The following is a 21,101-nucleotide window of genomic DNA, read 5'->3' as shown; positions in this document are numbered from 1 at the left end:
ACTTAGTGGCGAATGGCGGGTGTTGGTATTGGCTGGTGGAGGTGATGATGTTGGAGCTGGTGGAGCTGGTGATGGTGTTAATGGTGGTAATGTTGGAGCTAGTGATGGTGGTGATGTTGGAGCTGGTGGTGGTGGTGGTGATGGTGATGTTGGATCTGGTGGTGATGGTGGTGATGTTGGAGGTGGTGGTGATGTTAGAGGTGGTGGTGGTGATGTTAGAGCTGGTGGTGATGGTGGTGATGTTGGAGCTGGTGGTGATGGTGGCGATGTTGGAGGTGGTGGCGATGTTGGAGGTGGTGGTGATGGTGGTGATGTTGGAGCTGGTGGTGGTGGTAGTGATGCTGGAGCTGGTGGTGATGGTGGTGGTGATGGTGGTGATGTTGGAGGTGGTGGTGATGGTGGTGATGTTGGAGCTGGTGGTGATGGTGGTGATGTTGGAGGTGGTGGTGATGGTGGTGATGTTGGTGCTGGTGGTGATGGTGGTGATGTTGGAGCTGGTGGTGATGGTGGTGATGTTGGAGCTGGTGGTGGTGGTGTTGATGTTGGAGGTGGTGGTGATGGTGTTGATGTTGTAGGTGGTGGTGGCGATGTTGGTGGTGGTGGTGATGATGTTGGAGGTGGTGGTGTTGGTGGTGATGTTGTAGGTGGTGGTGGTGGTGATGGTGGTGATGTTTGAGCTGGTGGTGGTGATGGTGTTGATGTTGGAGGAGGTGGTGATGTCGGGACCCTCACGGGACACGGGGCTGGCAATGCGCGTGTCTCTAAATATCCCTCTCCTCCACGTGCCCGGGTCTATCTGTGGCTCCAAGCAACTTGACACCGCCCCCCCCCTCCTCCCTCTCCTCTCTCAACCCACCACCCTCTCAGCCACTCGCTCAACTCAGTCGTAGCGTTGATCTGTCGTCGCTCAGTCGACCCACCAGGTTCAAGTCCCCCCCCCTACTTTCGTCGAGTAACTCTTTTGCTGTTGCGACTGCTGCTGCTGCTGCTTGTGTTGAATTGTGCAGCGAGTCTGCTCATCGCAAGCGAGCCCCGGTGGCTACTCGGTTGGATTTGGGGGATTTTTTTGGGGGGCGTTTTGTTGCTGTTGTTGTTGTTGTTTTGTCGCAGCCGCAAAGGAGAAGTCGCTCTGCTTTTCTTTTTGATCGTTCACTCGGTGAGTCCGTTCGAGGAAAGTCGCCCGCAACCACCGCCACCACCGCCACCACCGCCACCACCACCACCCAACCACACGACCACACGACCACACGACCACCGTGTTGCGCCGTTGGGCGAGCGACGCAGCTTTTGAGTGAAGTCTTCAAGAAATGTCCCCGTGTCCTATTTGCAGGTCTCCCGTCGTATCGTGGTCGCTCCGAGCTGAATCGCTCGGTGAATAGATCGGTCAACTTAGTCAGTCACTCGAATGTCAAGTGAGTTGCTGAGTGAATAGGTCAGCCTGTTAGTCAGCTCAGTGACTAGATCAGTAAACTTAGTCAGTCCCTCGAATGTCAAGTGATTTGCTAAGTGAATAAGTCAGTCTGTTAGTCAGCTCAGTGAATAGATCAGTCAACTTAGTCAGTCCCTCGAATGTCAAGTGAGTCACTCAGTGAATAGGTCAGTCTGCTACTCAGTCGCTCAGTGACTAGATCAGTAAACTTAGTCAGTCCCTCGAATGTCAAGTGATTTGCTAAGTGAATAAGTCAGTCTGTTAGTCAGCTCAGTGAATAGATCAGTCAACTTAGTCAGTCCCTCGAATGTCAAGTGAGTCACTCAGTGAATAGGTCAGTCTGCTACTCAGTCGCTCAGTGACTAGATCAGTAAACTTAGTCAGTCCCTCGAATGTCAAGTGATTTGCTAAGTGAATAAGTCAGTCTGCTACTCAGTCGCTCAGTGACTAGATCAGTCAACTTACTCAGTCATTAAACTTGTTCAGTAAGTCGCTCAGTGAGTCGATAAGTCGCCCAGCTAATACATCAGTCCGCTATTTAGGGGCCGTCCAGTGAATATGTATCGGTCCGTTACTCAGTCGCTCAGCTGTTGAGTGAGTCGCTCAGTGAGTCACTCAGTGAATCGCTCAGTGAATCGCTCAGGAATTGGCGTCAATTTGTACCAAGGCAGGGCTCGTGAAGAGTTCGACTCAGGCGCAGGGTGAATCTCAGTTACACATGCACGGGGCTAGTTGACTTTCATACACGAATACGTTGAGCTATCACACCGTGGCCACACACACTGTGGATACCAGGTGAACGCGTGAACGGTATAGGTCTACGCGTGTAGTACGAGTGGTTTCACTTCTGTGTGTCTCTCTGTATCTGTCTCTCTCACTCTGTACCTACGTCTCTGTCTGTCCGTGTCTCTATCTGTCGCTCTCTGTATCTATGCCCGTGTCTCTATCTGTCTCTGTCCCTCTGTGTCTGTCTCTGCCTATCTCTGTGTCTCTATCTGTCTGTCTCTCTCTGTGTGTGAGTCCCTCCATCTGGGTGTGGGGGGGGGCGGTGGTGTAGCGGTTAGCGCTGCGCTGCGCTATGAACCTGGCGACCCGGGTTCGATTCCCGCTCACGGCCAACACCCACTGACGATTATCTGAACCGGTCATGGGCCTCCCCTAGGTCGACTCAGCCTCAAATGAGTACCTGGTGAGGTGTCTAAACATCGCCACTGGGGAGACAAAGGCGGTCGGGCGTGGTGCTGGCCACCTACCCCCTCGTGTACCGTTGTGACCTTCGTAGGTGCTCGCTAACAGCACTTGCCCCTACAGTCCGTTAAGGCTACACGGGGGATCTTTGTCTTTGTTGCGTCTCGGGGCAGCAGGGCGGAGATGCAGAAGGACACCACCTTCACCAAGATCTTCGTCGGGGGGCTGCCCTACCACACCACGGACGCGTCGCTCAGGAAGTACTTCGAGGCGTTCGGAGAGATCGATGAGGCGGTGGTGATCACCGACCGGCAGACGGGAAAGTCCCGCGGATATGGATTTGTGAGTTGGGACCCCCCCCACCCACCATGCCCCCCCACTCACCTTGCTCCCCTGCCCTCCCCCACCCACCCTGCCCCCCCCCCCACCCACCCCCACTGCCCCCCTGCCCCCCACTCACCCTGCCCTCCCACCCACCCTGCGTTGCGGAGCGTCGGATGGGCTAGAACGCGGCGAAGGGGACACAGGCAGTGCCGGATTATCCCAGTAGCACAAGTAGCTACTACATATGTAGTAGCTACATATGTAGTAGCTACTACATATGTAGTAGTTACTACATATGGAAATTCCTTTGGTATAGCCATGGACAATTCTCGACCTGTACATGGTCAGAAAATACGCGCCGTGGTGCTTGGGACCCAAGGACATCCCTGTGACTCCCCCCCCCCCCAAACGTCGACGGAAATGTCTCTGATTCCCGGCCACGCGGCTTGACCCGGGGCCTGAGCACCGCCGATGACTGTTCTTAATGATCATGAGCAGAGGATACAGAAGGGTCAGGACCTCCCCCCCCCCCCAAAGTGTGGAGAACAATTCAAAGCCCTGACGTCTGGACGGTGGTACCGTCTGTTCTTCTATAAGGCGTGTTTTCTGCACGCGAATTGAATGTTATAACGCGATTTTGAATTGGGTACAACAACGTGATCGAGTGAACAGAACTACGTCGCACGAGGAGGCACAGGCGGTCGTTCGGCTGCCTCTGCCGAGCGTCATCGCGCAATGCATTGGGGGTTCTGCTGGATGCTTCCAGAAGCTACCCCACGCGCCTTAGTCTTTGCTCAGCCTGCGTACGCACCTCACGCGTTATCGCGGACCCCCCCCCCCCCCCCTGTATTCAATATTATAACGCGGTTTGTCCATAACGCGGTGTTCTTCAGGAACGCAGCTACCGCCGCGTTGCAGGAGAACCATCCCGGATTAGGCACTGGCCATTATACCCAGATGGACACACAGCAGAGGTGTAGGGGTCCTTCTAGATTTGAAGTTTTCGTGACTGCACGGATCCATACTCTTTGGTTCTTTCGGTAAAGTCACGTAGGTGAAAAATTAAAAATATGATTTTTATTTTTCATTTACGTGACTTTACCGAAGGAACCAAAGAGTATGTTGGGGTTCTGTCCTGTTAAAATCTCCCCATCCTCCTACACCTCTGCTGAAGTAGACGGCTCTCTAGGCGTCTGGCCCAAGGCACTGTTTGAATCGTTGCTGCCTAGTCGGGGGTTTAACCCGTCAGCCCCCACCGAAGCGAAAGCACTTTCGCCCAGTGCTTTAGTCACTGAGCACTCGTGGCTGTGGAGAGAGTACACGGTGGCTAGGAGATGTTAACTACCTCGCCTGGTCCACAGGAGGTCGTACGTTCGATCCCGACCCTGATGCCTGCGGTTGTATATTTGGAGTTTGCGTGTCTCTCTCTGTCTCATCGTCATCACGGTGGCTAGGAGATGTTGACTACCTCGCCTGGTATACAGGAGGTCGTACGTTCGATCCCGACCCTGACGCCCGCTGTTATATATTTAGAGTTTGCGGGTGTCTCTCTCATCATCATCACGGTGGCTAGGAGATGTTAACTACCTCGCCTGGTATACAGGAGGTCGTACGTTCCATCCCGACCCTGACGCCCGCTGTTGTATATTTGGAGTTTGCGTGTCTCTCTCTCATCATCATCATCACGGTGGCTAGGAGATGTTAACTACCTCGCCTGGTACACAGTAGGTCGTGGGTTCGAACCCGACCCTGACGCCAGCTGTTGTATATTTGGAGTTTGCGTGTCTCTCTCTCTGACCGTGGTCGCGTGGATTTTTCTCCGGGTCCTCCCGTTTATCCCTTCACATTTAGAATCAACATCGCGCGTTTAGAGTATTTGGGCTGCTATGAATTTCCACGTGATAAGCCACTTCCGTTGGGCTATCATATGCGATAGCCAGGCCATTTCTGATCAAAATAGCTCCAATGGTCTTTGCCAACTAAAAACAAATCTATATCCTGTACTCTTTGGTACTGTCGGTAAAGTCACGTCGGTAGAAATAAAACGAAATAAATCACGACGTTTCGAACGCAACACAAACGTTCGTCTTCAGGTGAAAATCGCGATAGCCATGAAGTCTGCTGCAAGCAGCACGATGTCTGCTGCCTTTGTTTTATTTCTACCCACGTGACTTTACCGAAAGAACCAAAGAGTACGGATCCCTGCAGTCACGAAAACTTCAAATCAAGATTGAATACATCTTGTAGTTTATCCTCTCGGTTATTTCGGTAAAGTCACGTAGAAGGGAAATAATAAAATAATAAAATAAAACATAATAAAATAATTCTCACGACGTTTCGGCCACAACGCAAGCAGCCGTCCTCAGGTGAAGACCAGGTCTGTCGGGGAGACAGCGTCTGACTTTACCGAAAGAACCAAGAAGATGAATCCCTGCAGTCACGAAAGCTTTACATCGAAATCTTGTAGTTGAGTTTTGTGCAGCAGAGGTCTCACTCCAAATCAGTCGAGCGACGTCATCGTTTATTCACCTGCACGCGTAACGCCCAGGAGCTCCCGTGTCGTCGACAAGATCTGGCCACAGTCCCATCATCGGCGAGAGAACTGGTCCCCGCCGTGGGAATGTGGAATTGCCATCGCTGGCCTGGTGCCGGTCGAAGTCGCGTCCACTGGACCCTCGACCGTGGCGCGTGGCGTCTCGCCCAGACCTCATCAGAGGGTCCGTGTACACGTGGTGCAACGTGGAGCGGTGGCGCCGCGGTTAGCGCGCTCCGCTGTGTGAACCCGACGGCCTAAGTTCGATTCGTGGCCACTGCTGCGTAGTATTGTTGGTGGCTGTGTGTACTCGCCTCGTCCGATGTATGCACACATCACGCACGCGTGCACACACACACACACCTCGTGTATTCAACTGCGTCTGTACGTGTATTCAGCTGTGTGTCCCCATCTGCGTGCATATAGTCACCTGTACACGCGTGTACACGTCTGTGTGTGTGTGCATTAACTTGTGCGTGTACACGTCTGTGTGTACACACTTGTACGCGCGTGTACACGTCTGTGTGTGTGTATTAATGTGTGCGTGTACACGTCTGTGTGTGTGTATTAATTTGTGCGTGTACACGTCTGTGTGTACACACTTGTACGCGCGTGTACACGTGTGTGTGTGTGTATTAATGTGTGCGTGTACACGTGTGTGTGTGTATTAATTTGTGCGTGTACACGTGTGTGTGTGTACACACTTGTACGCGCGTGTACACGTCTGTGTGTGTGTATTAATTTGTGCGTGTACACGTGTGTGTGTGTGTATATTAACTTGTGCGTGTACACGTCTGTGTGTACACACTTGTACGCGCGTGTACACGTCTGTGTGTGTGTGTGTATGAACTTGTGCGTGTACACACCTGCGTGCGTTTGTTGTGTCCTCACCTGTATCTGTACTAACCTGTGTGTGTACTCGCGTGCGTGCGTCTACCCACCACACCTGTGCACCTGTGCACGTGTACACACCTGTTCGTGTATACTCGCCTGTGTGCACGTGTGGTGTACTCACCTGTACGTGCGTGCCCGCCTGTGCGTGCGCCGCCGCAGGTCACCATGTGTGAGCGCGGCGCAGCCGAGCGCGCCTGCAAGGACCCCAACCCGATCATCGACGGCAGGAAGGCGAACGTCAACCTCGCCTACATCGGCGCAAAGCCGCGCGTCATGCAGCCAGGCACGGACAGGGGAGGGGAGGCCACGTGGGCATCCGTATGGGGAGGGGGGGTGGGCAGAGCTTCATAGCTCATCGGATTCATCCGGTGTAAATCAATATTCAGATTCTGGCCGGGAAGATTACGGGAAGGCCGGTGCGTGGGTGATGGGGGAGGGGGTCACGTGGCAGTATGGGAGGCAGGGTAGGGGTGGATATTTGTAGGATGAACGTCGAGATTTATCAGGAGCACGGCGTGAGCGATGAGGTCTGGAATTGGCCTGTAATAAGGTAGGGCAATGATAAGGGGTTGACAGGTGTGTAGTGTCACTTAGAAGGGAAGTAATAAAATAATAAAAATAAAACATAATAAAATAAAATAATTCTCACGACGTTTCGGCTGCTTGCGTTGTAGCCGAAACGTCGTGAGAATTATTTTATTTTATTATGTTTTATTTTTATTATTTTATTACTTCCCTTCTACGTGACTTTTCCGAAAGAACCAAGAAGATGAATCCCTGCAGTCACGAAAGCTTTAAATCGAAAAATAGGTGTGTAGTGGTGAGTGTACTAGTGGTGAGTGTACTAGTGGTGAGTGTACTAGTGAGTGTACTAGTGGTGAGTGTACCAGTGGTGAGTGTAGTAGTGAGTGTAGTAGTGGTGAGTGTACCAGTGGTGAGTGTAGTAGTGAGTGTAGTAGTGGTGAGTGTACCAGTGGTGAGTGTACTAGTGGTGAGTGTACTAGTGGTGATCGTCTGATTGTGTTTCTCCCTTGCGATGGGACTTTGTAAGATGAACGTTGAGATTTATCTGGGGTCACGGGGTAACCAATAAGATCCGCAATACGCTTGGGCACTGATACGGGGTTGACAGCTGTGAAAACGAGACTCCTCGTGCTGCCCTCCTCTTGAGCTCTCTCTCTCTCTCTCACCTGGCCCAGCAAACCCCGTGACCTGAGTCGTGCCATGCCCATCCCCGTGCCAGCGGCGTTGGCGATGCTCAGACGCGTTGCTTCAGAGGGCCGCTCGGCTGATGGATGAATGAGCGTCGCATTTTGTTTTGAGAATTGCACAATGCACCACCACCATCACCGTGCATAACCAGTTTTGTGTCTTGTGTGTGTGTACACGTGCGTGTGTGTGTGTGTGTATACGTGTGTGTGTGTATACGTGTGTGTGTGTGTACACGTGTGTGTGTGTGCAGGCTATGGATTTGGTGTTCAACAGTTCCCCACGTTTGTTCAGCGGCCCTACGGGTGAGTGACTTGACGCATTGAGAAGTTCGCACAAAGACAAAGATCCCCCCCCACCCACCCCCGCCCGTCTAGCCGCCCCGCAAGAGTCTATGAAGGCTATTCGGGGGATCTTTGTCTTTGTGGAGAGCGGTGGTGCAGCGGTTAGCGCTACGCTGCGCTACGAACCCAGTCTCCCGGGTTCGATTCCCGCTCACGGCCAACACCGGTGACGATTATCTAAACCGGTCCTGGGCCTCCCCCTAGGTCGACTCAGCCTCAAATGAGTACCTGGTGCGGTGTGTAGTAAACATCGCCGCTGGGGAGACAAAGGCGGCCGGGCGTGGCGTTGGCCACCCACCCTTCGTAGATGACTTACTTGCCCTAGCGGCCTATATATAGAAGGCTATACGGGGGGCATTTGTCTTTGTTATGCTATAGACACGCGTGTGGAAGGGGCGGTCCATAAATGACGTCACGCACCTGGGGGGGGGGGGGGTGAGACATTTGTGACGATGTGTGACGAGGGGGGGGGGTTGAGAAATGTGACGTCACATCAAAATGCGCAACTTTAAATACATATAGACAACACGTTCTACTTAATTAAATAGACTTTTTAATAAATGTTTTCTCCTACAACATCAGAGTGCAGCGGCACATTAAATACGCACTACAATGACAATAGTTTAAAGCGATTTGAAGCATGTTAAAACAAATGGGGGGGAGGGGGGGGCAGAGCTTTGTGACGTCATATTTGAGGGGGGGTCTGATTTTTTGTGACGCCGTGTGACAAGGGGGGGGGGGGGTGAAAAATCGTCCAAAATCGCGTGACGTCATTTATGGACGGCCCTTAAGGCACCAGTAATGCGTGTGAGTGTGTGTATGATAAAGACCACACACTGCGTGTTAGTGCATGCTCGTGTGGAGAGTGGTGGCGCAGTGCTTAGCGCACAGCGCTACGAAAATCCGGCGACCCCGAGTCCGATTCCCGCTCACGACCACCGAGATCGGTGGTGGACATTTGAACTGGTCGTGGGCATCCTCTAGGTCGACTCAACCTTAAATTGGTACCTGGTGCGGCGGGGAAACATCATCACCAGGGAGACAGAGGCGGCCTTGCGTGGTGTTCGACACCCACTCGTGTGCCGTGCCGGCCTTCATAGGTTGCTACTCGCTGGCAGCACTTGCCCCAACAGTCTGTTGGGGCTACACGGGGGACCTTTGTCTTTGTGTGTGGATCTTGTGAGCCTCTCCACACGGGGCTCACAGCTGATGCTCTCACTTAACAGGTGATGACGCCGGCTGTGGACAGCAGTTGCCCAGCCCGGGTACACACACGTGTACACACATACACACACGTGTACACACATACACACACGTGTACACACATACACGCACGTGTACACACATACACACACGTGTACACACATACACACACGTGTACACACATACACACACGTGTACACATATACACACACGTTACACACATACACACACACATACACACACGTTACACACATACACGCACGTGTACACACATACACGCACGTGTACACACATACACACACGTTACACACATACACACGTGTACACACATACACACGTGTACACACATACACACACGTGTACACACATACACACACGTGTACACACATACACACACGTGTACACACATACACACACGTGTACACACATACACACGTGTACACACATACACACGTGTACACACATACACACACGTGTACACACATACACACACGTGTACACACATACACACGTGTACACACATACACACGTGTACACACATACACACACGTGTACACACATACACACGTGTACACACATACACACACGTGTACACACATACACACACGTTACACACATACACACACGTGTACACACATACACACACGTGTACACACATACACACACGTGTACACACATACACACACGTTACACACATACACACGTGTACACACATACACACGTGTACACACATACACACACGTGTACACACATACACACACGTGTACACACATACACACGTGTACACACATACACACACGTTACACACATACACACACGTGTACACACATACACACACGTGTACACACATACACACACGTGTACACACATACACACGTGTACACACATACACACACGTTACACACATACACACACGTGTACACACATACACACACGTTACACACATACACACACGTGTACACACATACACACGTGTACACACATACACACACGTGTACACACATACACGCACGTGTACACACATACATACACACACATACACACACGTTACACACATACACACACGTGTACACACATACACACACACACATACACACACACACGTGTACACAGATACACACACACATCCACACACGTTACACACATACACACACGTTACACACACGTTACACACATACACACACATACACACACGTGTACACACATACACACACGTGTACACACATACACACACATACACATACACACACATACACACATACATACATACACGTTACACACATACACACACACACATACACACACACACGTGTACACACATACACACACACATCCACACACGTTACACACATACACACACGTTACACACATACACACACGTGTACACACATACACACGTGTACACACACGTGTACACACACGTTACACACATACACACACGTTACACACATACACACACGTTACACACATACATACACGTTACACACATACACATACACACACATACACACACGTGTACACACATACACACACGTGTACACACATACACATACACACACATACACACACGTTACACACATACACACACGTTACACACATACATACACGTTACACACATACACATACACACACATACACACACGTGTACACACATACACACACGTGTACACACATACACACACGTGTACGCACATACACATACACACACATACACACACGTGTACACACATACACACACGTGTACACACATACACATACACACACATACACACACGTGTACACACATACACACACGTGTACACACATACACATACACACACATACACACACGTGTACACACATACACACACGTGTACACACATACACACACGTGTACGCACATACACATACACACACATACACACACGTGTACACACATACACACACGTGTACACACATACACATACACACACATACACACACGTGTACACACATACACACACGTGTACACACATACACATACACACACATACACACACGTGTACACACATACACACACGTGTACACACATACACACACGTTACACACATACATACACACACGTATACACACATACACACACACATCCACACACGTGTACACACATACACACACGTGTACACACATACACACACGTTTACACACATACACACACACACATACGCACACGTGTACACACACACACGCGCACGTTACACACATACATGTACACACACACACATTGCAGACGTGAGAACACGCAAGTACACACATGTCCAACATACCAACGAGCACATTCGCGTAATGTGTATGTGATACATGTATGGTCATACATATAAACGGAGGTATTTATGTATGTACCCGTATGCACATACAGGAATATGTATAGATGCATGCATATACCAGAGTACACTAAAAAAGCCTTTAGGGGTCGTCCATAAATGACGTCACGCACCTGGGGGGGGGGGTGTCAGACATTTGTGACGTTGTGTGACGAGGGGGGGGGGGTTGAGAAAGGTGACGTCACATCAAAATGCGCAACTTTTAATATAGACAACACGTTCTACTTAATGAAATAGACTTTTTAATAAATGTTTTCTCTTACAACACACATTAAATACGCACTACAATGACAATAGTTTAAAGCGATTTGAAGCATGTGTTTTTTATTTGGGGGGGGGGGGGCAGAGCTTTGTGACGTCATATTTGAGGGGGGGGGGGGTCTGACTTTTTGTGACGCCGTGTGACGAAGGGGGGGGGGGTCAAAAATCGTCCAAAATCGCGTGACGTCATTTATGGACGGCCCTTTTAAGATACTGTCGGGGCAAGTACTGTTAATGGGGGTCGGTGGCCAGCACCACGCCTGGCCGCCTTTGTCTCCCAAGTGGCGGTGTTTACACATCGCACCATGTTCTCATTTGAGACTGAGTCGACCTACACGTTGACTCACACACACTGACATCAACAAGACACAGATCTTCTTGGTTCTTTCGGTAAAGTCACGTAGAAGGGAAGTAATAAAATAATAAAAATAAAACAAAATAAAACAATTCTCACGACGTTTCGGCCACAACGCAAGCAGCCGTCCTCAGGTGAAAACCAGGTCTGTCGAGGCGACAGCGTCTGAATGAAACAGCACACGTGCTTGGAGCATATATATAAGCTGGGTTGGAAGGGGGGAAAAGGGCGCCTCAGATCCCCCATATATTATCTGTTGGGGCGAGTGTAGTCAAAAAGCACCTACTCACATCGTACAATGCATTACACACACGTACACACACCAAAACCCGCACACACATGTTTATGCGCACGCACACACATGTTTATGTACACGCGCACACACAAGTACACACACACACACACAACTGTGTAAGGCTAGTAGCCTGACCTTGAGCGAGCACGTGGCTGAGCACGTGGCTGAGCACGCCGCGCACACGTGGGTAAGAAGACGGTTTGACGTGGTGTGACGTGCCGTGACGTGGCATGATTGGGTGTGCTGTGCCGTGCTGTGGAAAGCCATTGTCACTCACGTGGATCCCTTTCACGTCTGTGTGAGGATCACGAACAATTCCCCTCGGCGTTGTATTTACTCCTGGGGTGGTTGGGGGGGAGGGGTTTACTTCGTGGGGAATTTTGAGGCATATTCTTAGGTTTTTACGGTAAAGTCACGTAGGTGAAAAATTGAAATTAATAACAGTAAAATAAAAATTAAATAAAAAATCACGACGTTTCGGAGGCAACACAAGCGTCCGTCTTCAGGTGGAACCGTCACAGCACGATAGCTGTATCAAGTGAGACACACAGCCATACGTAGAGATACAGCTATCGTGCTGTGACGGTTCCACCTGAAGACGGAAGCTTGTGTTGCCTCTGAAACGTCGTGATTTTTATTTTATATTTATTTTACTTTTATTAATTTTAATTTTTCACCTACGTGACTTTACCGAAAAAACCTAAGAATATGAATACCTGCAGTCACGAAAGCTTCAAATCTACACTTTTGAAGCACGTTCACAATTTCCTCGTGGGTTAAAATGGTGGCGTTCCACGCGGTATAAGCGGGGTCTGTATCGATCTCCCGCGATTTCTACAGCGCCTCAGCGCGACTTGCAAACGCAATGCACGCGAACGGTAATCGGGGCGGGAAATGGGCAGAACGGGAAGAGAGAGAGAGATGGGAAGACAACATCAGGGGGGGGGACACGGAAGGGAATACAACAGAGATCGAGACCAACCACGTTATTCAGAGCTTTGGTTTGCGATCCAGATATGTGTTTGGGGTTGACTTAAACCAAAATAAAATAAAACATCCAGAATAGCTGTGGGTTTTTTGGGGGTGTTAGATCGCGTAAATAGAAATGTGTCGTTAAACCTGCCACCACCCGACACAGCCGATCATGAAGGTTTGTCACGTAAACAGAACGTGCTATCTTCTTGGTTCTTTCGGTAAAGTCATCACGTAGAATGGAAATAATAAAATAATAAAAATAAAACATAATAAAATAATTCTCACGACGTTTCGGCCACAACGCAAGCAGCCGTCCTCAGGTGAAGAACATGTCTGTCGAGAAGACAGAGTCTGAATGACACTTCCCTTCTACGTGACTTTACCGAAAGAACCAAGAAGATGAATCCCTGCAGTCACGAAAGCTTTAAATCGAAATTTAATACAGTGGGTGTTACGATGTTAAAAGGTTAAATGGACACCCATCGCAAGGCATCGAGTCTGCATTAACCACGCATCATGCTTGTGGTGAAACACGCAAACAAACGTGCTTTGATAACGTAAGCATTGTCCTTGCAACTGATGGGGTGGGGGGGGGGCTATGGCAGAGACAGCCCTCCCGCATGGCCCTGTCTCGGCTCACCAAATAGGCGAACGGCAACACAGACGATGCAAATGTCGAAAGCATTAATAGCTCGGGTCGAGCGAGCAGTTAAATCTGTGGGACCCCCTTTTTGTGCCAGTGAACGTCAACGGCCTTGGCAGACAAGCTCAGGGGGGGGGGGGCGCCAGTGCCTTGGGCTGGCGCTCGGCTGTGAGCGAACGAAGCCAAGGGGGCCACGGATTCATGACGAGGTGGAGTGTTCGCAGGATATCAACTTCGTAACAAGATGGCGAACATTCAAATCGGGCTCCTCAGCTGTCTGTCTCGTCTCTGTCAACTAACTGGATTCGAAGCTTTCGTGACTGCCGGAATTGTTATCTGGTTCTTTCGGTAAAGTCACGTAGGAAGAAAGTGATTTAGATAGTAATGGAATACGACGTTTCGATTGCAACACAAGCAAGCATCATTAGGTACAAATGAAGGATTAAATAAATACAGTAAACTTGGAAATATAATGCAATACAACACAGAGAGTCGGCCAACATAACAGTCAACTCCCCACCTGGTTGATTACGTTCCTCCAAGATTGCTAAATTTGAGAGAGATGAAACATAGACACACAGACAGACACACAAGCAGAGAGAGAGAGAGACTCACACAGAGCCAAACAGAGAGAGACACACACACAGGCACACAGAAAGACAACGTCTCTGTGTCGAGGCCTTAAAAATAGAGAGAGAGAGGGGGCGGGGGGGGGCCAGAGGGGGAGTTGTGAGGAATTCCTGCCCATAGCGGCCGGAGGAGAGAATTGACCCATAAACAAGCACGGTAGACATCAAATTTAGCAAAATTAGGAAGTCTAATGCAATGTAAGAACAGAGAGTTGGTTAGCACACAGTTAACGCATAGCCTGGTCGATTACGCCTCGTGCCGTGTTATCGACGATTGTCGGTGTTCTTCGGAGAAAGGCTCCCTCGGGCCCCTGGTGGCCTTTAGTGCGGCCCCCTGAGGTGCCACAACCCCCGACAGCACACAACTAATGTGAACACCCAAGGGTTTCCAATGTGTGGCGGCCCTCACAATGATGTCTTATCGGCGAAAGTACCCCCCCACCCACCCCCTCTGATTATAATTAGCGAACAACACTGCTCTAAACCCCTTCCGTCATCTCACTCGGAGTTCATAGCTTGAAAGAGGGTTTGGGGGCGCGGTGCCCTACAAAAGTAAATTTCATACTTGAGGGGCCCCTCATGTAGACCAACAGCCACACCGCTGCTGATGATGACGGTGGGGGGGGGGGCAGTGGCATCCCCGTTTAACCGGAGAGACATTCAACCCACCCGAGCAAGGAGACTACGGTCATCGTCAGCGCTGAACCTGCACCCACCGAAATTCACAAATGTTGCACCCCGTGGCCACTGCGTCCCAGTCCTTTGACCGTGATCCTCAGCGCGAGAACACTGGGGTTTTTTTTACAATCGAATCATCAGAGTTCGGTAGAACTCACGCGGCTGGCTACGTACGCTGCGAAAGAAGTTCAACATGCGTACGTACATGCGTTGTGTTCTTGCTTCTGCTCCGAGGGCCCCAACAAACCCAACAACTTGTACTTGAGGTAGCAGCGCGCCCCACTTTCTCACCTGCCAGCCACCGTGCACACGTGGAGGCCCTCAATGCGATGTCAAAGAACCACCGCAGTGGTGGCCCGTTTATTCGCACAGACGCGCCACGACTCCACCACAGTAAATACGACAGGGTCGCGCAACGTTCACGACAGCGCATCGTCAACGCCCCCAGCTCCCTCTCGATGCATCTGTCTAGCGCGATGACGACGGCGTCTCTAAAACGGCGACAATGTCAGCGACTCGGCTTGTATTTCTAGCTTTGCTCTTGGCAAAAGCTGGGATCAAACCCCTGACTTTGTGGTGGCGTTTGGGTTTGTGGTGACCCACTGCGATGCTTGAGATTGTGGTGACGGGTTTGTTGTGTCTGGGTTTATTTTAGTGCCTGGGTTTGTGGTGATTGCAGTGTCCGGGTTTGTGGTGCCTCGATTTGCAGTGCTGGGGTTTCCGATGTCTTGAGTTTTTTGGTGGCGCTTGTGTTTGTGGTGTCTTCCTTTGCCGTGTCACGAATTCGTAGGGGCTAAGTTTGTGGTGTCTGGCCTTGCAGTGTCTGGGATTCGCGTTTCCTCGGTTTGTGGTGACTGACTGCAATACCCTGGCTTTGTGGTGATTGATTTGTGCTGTCTGCAGTATCTGGATGATTTTTTTGTGTCTGGATTTGCAGTGCCTTCATTCGTGCCGCTCAAGTGTGTAGTGGCTGGGTCTCTGTATGGTTTGTAGAAGGCTAGGTTTGCAGTGCCTGGGTTTGTGGTGACTGGATTGGTTTTTCTGTCCAGGTTTTGAGTGCGTGCATTTGCGGTGACCGATTGCAGTGTATGGGTTTATTTGGCTTGGGTTTGCTGTGCGTGGGTTTGTTAAGCCTGCGTTTTTGTGTGGGTTTGTTTTGTCAAGATGTGTTTTTGTGTGGGTTTATTTTGCCTGGTTTTCTTCATTCTGGGCTTGTTTGATCTGGGTGTGTTTTGCCGAGGTCTATTTTGTCTGGTTTTGTTTTGTCTCGGCTTGTTTGATCTGGGTGTGTTTATTCTGGGCTTGTTTCGTCTGGATTCGGCCTGGGTGTGTTTATTCTGGATTTTCTAGGCCTGTGTTTTGTTTTGTCTGGGCTTGTTTGATCTGGGTGTGTTTTGTCAATGTCTATTTTGTCTGGTTTTGTTTTGTCTGGGTTTTTGTCTGGGTTTGTTTGGTCTGGGATTGTTTATTCTGGGCTTGTTTTGTCTGGATTCGGCCTGGGTTTGTTAATTCTGGATTTGCTAGGCCTGTGTTTTGTCTGGGTTAGGCCTGGGTTTGTCTGGCCTCGGTTTGTTTTGGCTCAGTCTGGGGTGTTACGTCTGGATTTGTTTGGCCTTGGGTTTATTAGGTCCAGTTTGTTGGGCCTGGTTTTTTGTCCAGATTTAAACCTGGGTTTTTTAGGCCCAGGTTTGTTTTTCCCGTGTTAGGCCTGGGTTTTCTTTTGGCCCAGGTTTGTATTGCCTGGGCTTGTGGTGTCTTCACCGTGGTGTCACATTGAGAGTGAGCACAGGGGCATCAATTTTAGCCTAACAGCTTTACGTTGGAGTTCATCCATCGAACCAAGTTAGATAGGAACTCGGAGCTCCACCGCAGATGTGGCTCCCAGTTCTCCAGCCTCAATCGAACTTGTGCAGGCCTCTTACCCTACCCAACTACTTTTAAATGTTATCTATTCATCTTACCGAGCCAGGCAACAGCCACTTCGTCAACGGTGTGGTCCACCCGAGTCCACCGTCGAATCCAGTCAGTGGGCCCTCGTCGAGGATGTGTGGCGACGTGGTCTGTCGCTGACCACATCCACACGATGGGCTGTGGTCACGGCCCATGATGTGGTCACTTTGGCGCCCCAGCTGTGAAGGTCACGTTGGCCCCCTAGGTATGGAGGTCACGTCACGTTGGCCCCCTAGGTGAGGTCACGTTGACTCCATACGTGTGGAGGTCCCGTTGGCCCCAGGGGTGGTCACGTTGGATTCCTAGGTGTGGAGGACACGTTGGCCCTCTAGGTGTTGGGGTCACGTTCGCGCCCTAGGTGTAAAGGTCACAATGGCCCCAGGAGTGGAGGTCACGTTGGCTCCCTAGGTATTGGGGTCACGTTCGCACCCTAGGTGTAAAGGTCACGATGGCCCTCTTAGGTGTGGAGGTCACGTTGGCCCTCTAGGTGTGGAGGTCACGTTGGCGCCCTCGGTGTGGAGGTCAGAGATGTGCGCTCGTGGACCTGGGTGGGACCCACACGATGAGCAGCTTAGAAAATCAAGCACGAGGCCAGACACAGGCAAAGGCTTTTACGATGTTTTGCAGTGCCTGGCTTTGTATTGACTGTACATTTGTATTTCCTTGATCTTGTGATGCCTGGACTTGTAGTGTCCCGATTGGGAGTGCCTTGCATTTGTGGTGCCATGGGATTGTGTTGCCTTGAGTGTGTGGTGCATTTTGCAGTGCCTTTAGTTTGTGGTGCCTTGTGTTTGTAGTGCCTTCAGTTTGATGCCGTGGAATGTGTAGTTCCTGGGTTTCTAGTGCCTTGAGTTTTTGGTACCTTGGTATGTGGTGCCTGGGTTTGTGGTGTCTTCATCTTTTGGTGCCTTGGATTGTGGTGCTTTGGTTCGTGGTGCCTTGCTTGGGTTTGTGGTGCCTTGGGTTTTTAGTGTTCGCTGCGTGTTGGATGCTGTGGTGGTATTGTGCAGTGTGGAGGTATTTTGTGTTTGGTGAGTATTCGGTGTGAGTCGTGTATCGGGTGGTCTGTGCGTGACCCTTGTGTTGTGTACAATGCGTGAGACGTGGTGTGTGTGTGATCCTTGTTGATGGTGAGTGGTGGTGTAGCGGTTAGCGCTATGCACTACATACCCGGCGGCCCCGAGTTCGATTCCCACTCAAGACCAATAACAGCCATGAGTGTGTGAACCGGTCCTGGGCCTCTCCTAGGTCGACTCAGCTTGAAATGCGTGCCTAAGTGCGGTGCGTATTGAACATCGCCACTGGGGAGACAAATGCGGTCGGGCGTGGTGCTGGCCACCTACCCCCTCGTGTGCCGTGCCGGCCTTCATAGCTGCTGCGCGCTAACAGCACTTGCCCCGACAGTCTGGTGCAGGCTATACGGGGGTTCTTTGTGCAGTACTGTATTTGTCTTTGTTGTGTACACTGCGTGAGAAGTGATTGACGCACAATGTCCGACGTTTCGCTCTGCGTCCTTCTTCAGCTCCACGCGGTACAACCTGCGTATGGTGTAGTGAAGGTGTGGTGGTGAGGGTGTGGTGGTGAGAGTGTGGTAGTGTGGGTTTGGTGAGGTGTGGTGGTGAGGGTGTGGTGGTGAGGGTTTGGTGAGGGTGTGGTGGTGAGGGTTTGGTGTGGTGGTGAGGGTGTGGTGGTGAGGGTGTGGTGGTGAGAGTGTGGTAGTGTGGGTTTGGTGAGGTGTGGTGGTGAGGGTGTGGTGGTGAGGGTTTGGTGAGGGTGTGGTGGTGAGGGTGTGGTGGTGAGAGTGTGGTAGTGTGGGTTTGGTGAGGGTGTGGTGGTGAGGGTTTGGTGGTGAGGGTTTGGTGAGGGTGTGGTGGTGAGGGTGTGGTGGTGAGAGTGTGGTAGTGTGGGTTTGGTGAGGTGTGGTGGTGAGGGTGTGGTGGTGAGGGTGTGGTGGTGAGGGTGTGGTGGTGAGGGTGTGGTGGTGAGAGTGTGGTAGTGTGGGTTTGGTGAGGTGTGGTGGTGAGGGTGTGGTGGTGAGGGTTTGGTGAGGGTGTGGTGGTGAGGGTGTGGTAGTGAGGGTGTGGTGGTGAGGGTGTGGTGGTGAGGGTGTGGTGGTGAGGGTGTGGTGAGGGTGTGGTGGTGAGGGTGTGGTGGTGAGGGTTTGGTGAGGGTGTGGTGGTGAGGGTGTGGTGAGGGTGTGGTGGTGAGGGTGTGGTGGTGAGGGTGTGGTAGTGAGGGTGTGGTAGTGAGGGTGTGGTGGTGAGGGTGTGGTGGTGAGGGTGTGGTGGTGAGGGTGTGGTGAGGGTGTGGTGGTGAGGGTGTGGTGGTGAGGGTTTGGTGAGGGTGTGGTGGTGAGGGTGTGGTGGTGAGGGTGTGGTGGTGAGTGTGTGTAGTACGTGCTGTGTGCTGTACGCGGGGTGTGTAACGTGTGGTGTGGTGAGCGTGGCATGTGGTGAGTGTACAGTGTGTGTCGTGAGTGATGCGTATATATAACACCGTGACAAGGTGGAGTGAGTGGGACAGCTGATGCTCCGCTTTCTCCTCTCTGCCCTTCCCTCCCCGCCCCTCTCTGTCCATATCGGTCCCTCGCTCTCTGTTCATCGCCCCCCCTCCTCGCATTCCCCACCCCACCTCGCCCTCTCTCTACCCTCGTCTCGTGCGTCCCGCATCTCCCCCGTCCATCTCTTGTCACCTTCCTCGCCCATCACTCTCCACCCAACTCTCCCACCCCACCCCTCACCCCACCTCTCCCCCCCCCACCTCTCCTCTCCCCCTACCTCTCCCCCCAACTCTCCCACCTCACCTCTCCTCTCCCCCCAACTCTCCCCCCACCTCTCCCACCACACCTCTCTCCCCCACCTCTCCCCCCACCTCTCCTCTCCCCCTACCTCTCCCCCCAACTCTCCCACCCCACCTCTCCCCCCCACCTCTCCCACCTCACCTTTCCCCCCACCTCTCCCCCCACCCCTCTCCCCCCACCTCTCCCCTCTCCATCCCCCGCACCACCCCTTGCCCACCACCACCGCCCGCAGACTGCAGGCCCAGTACGTCTACCCGCAGGCCTTCGTGCAGCCCAGCCTCATGATGGCGCACGCCCCGGGCCTCTCAGCCGCCGCGGCCGCCGCGGCCGCCGCCGGCTCCCCGTCGCTCTCCTCCTCCTCCTCGCAGTCCGCGGCCGCCGCGGCCGCAGCGGCCGCCGCCTCCTCCTCCCCGTACCTCGACTACTCGTCGGCCGCCGCGGCCGCGGCCTACGCGGCCCAGTACAACGCCGCCGTGGCCGCCGCCGCGGCCTACGAGCCCTACCCGTACGTGGCGTCGCCGGGCTACGCCGTGGCCGGCTACGGCTACATGCCCCAGGGGGCGGGCGCGATGATCGCGGCCGGCGGAGGCGTCTCCCCGCCGGCGCCGTCCCCCGCGGCCGGAGGGGGGCCACAGGCCTCGGCCTACGCGGCGGCGTTCCAGGGCGCGCACCACCTGCAGGGCGACCGCCTCTGAGCGGCCGCGGTGTGGGGGGGGGTGAGGAGGAGGAAGGGGGGCAGGGTTCGCAGTGGCGGTCGTGTGAGAGTGGGGGAGTTGTGCGGGGTGAGGCGGTGTGGTGCAGGAGGGTGTGGAGCTGAGTGGGATTGCCGATGGCCGGTGGCGGTGGTGGCAAGGTCGGCGGCCTCTGCGGAGGAGGAGGTTCGTGAAGGACGCTGCTGCTGCTGCTGGTGGGGAAACTTGGTGGTAGTCGCCCTCCAGCAACAACGGAGGGTGGAGAGTAGCGACGCTCACATCAACGAGCGGAGTGCTGAGCGGATAAAACGCAGAGAGTTGGCGCGGTAGGGGGGAGCGCAGTCGGGGCGTCTGCGGTCA

At 52.3% G+C, this 21,101-nt stretch overlaps 1 protein-coding gene across 1 annotated transcript; it reads left to right on the top strand.

The window, feature by feature from the left end:
• Nucleotides 1-891: 891 nt before the first annotated feature.
• Nucleotides 892-20,744, top strand: LOC144726509 (RNA-binding protein 24-like). The gene is made up of 5 exons (XM_078605306.1): nt 892-1,156; nt 2,791-2,959; nt 6,528-6,651; nt 7,831-7,882; nt 20,282-20,744. Exons 2-5 carry the CDS (start codon nt 2,801-2,803, stop codon nt 20,742-20,744), a joined length of 798 nt encoding a protein of 265 aa, XP_078461432.1. The 5' UTR covers nt 892-1,156; nt 2,791-2,800.
• The last annotated feature ends 357 nt before the right edge of the window (nt 20,745-21,101 follow it).

This window comes from Lampetra planeri, chromosome 23, assembly GCF_965212315.1.
Source record: "Lampetra planeri chromosome 23, kcLamPlan1.2.h2, whole genome shotgun sequence".
NCBI lineage: Eukaryota > Metazoa > Chordata > Hyperoartia > Petromyzontiformes > Petromyzontidae > Lampetra > Lampetra planeri.
Note: the sequence above shows the minus strand (reverse complement) of the source record. Positions and strands in the feature narration are given on the sequence as shown.

Bases quoted from the DNA above. Each gene is read 5' to 3' on its own strand.
- LOC144726509 (XM_078605306.1), top strand. From the start codon at position 2,801: ATGCAGAAGGACACCACCTTCACCAAGATCTTCGTCGGGGGGCTGCCC. The intron at 2,960-6,527 runs GTGAGTTGGGAC...GCGCCGCCGCAG, and splicing joins AGTCCCGCGGATATGGATTT to GTCACCATGTGTGAGCGCGG. The intron at 6,652-7,830 runs GCACGGACAGGG...GTGTGTGTGCAG, and splicing joins GCCGCGCGTCATGCAGCCAG to GCTATGGATTTGGTGTTCAA.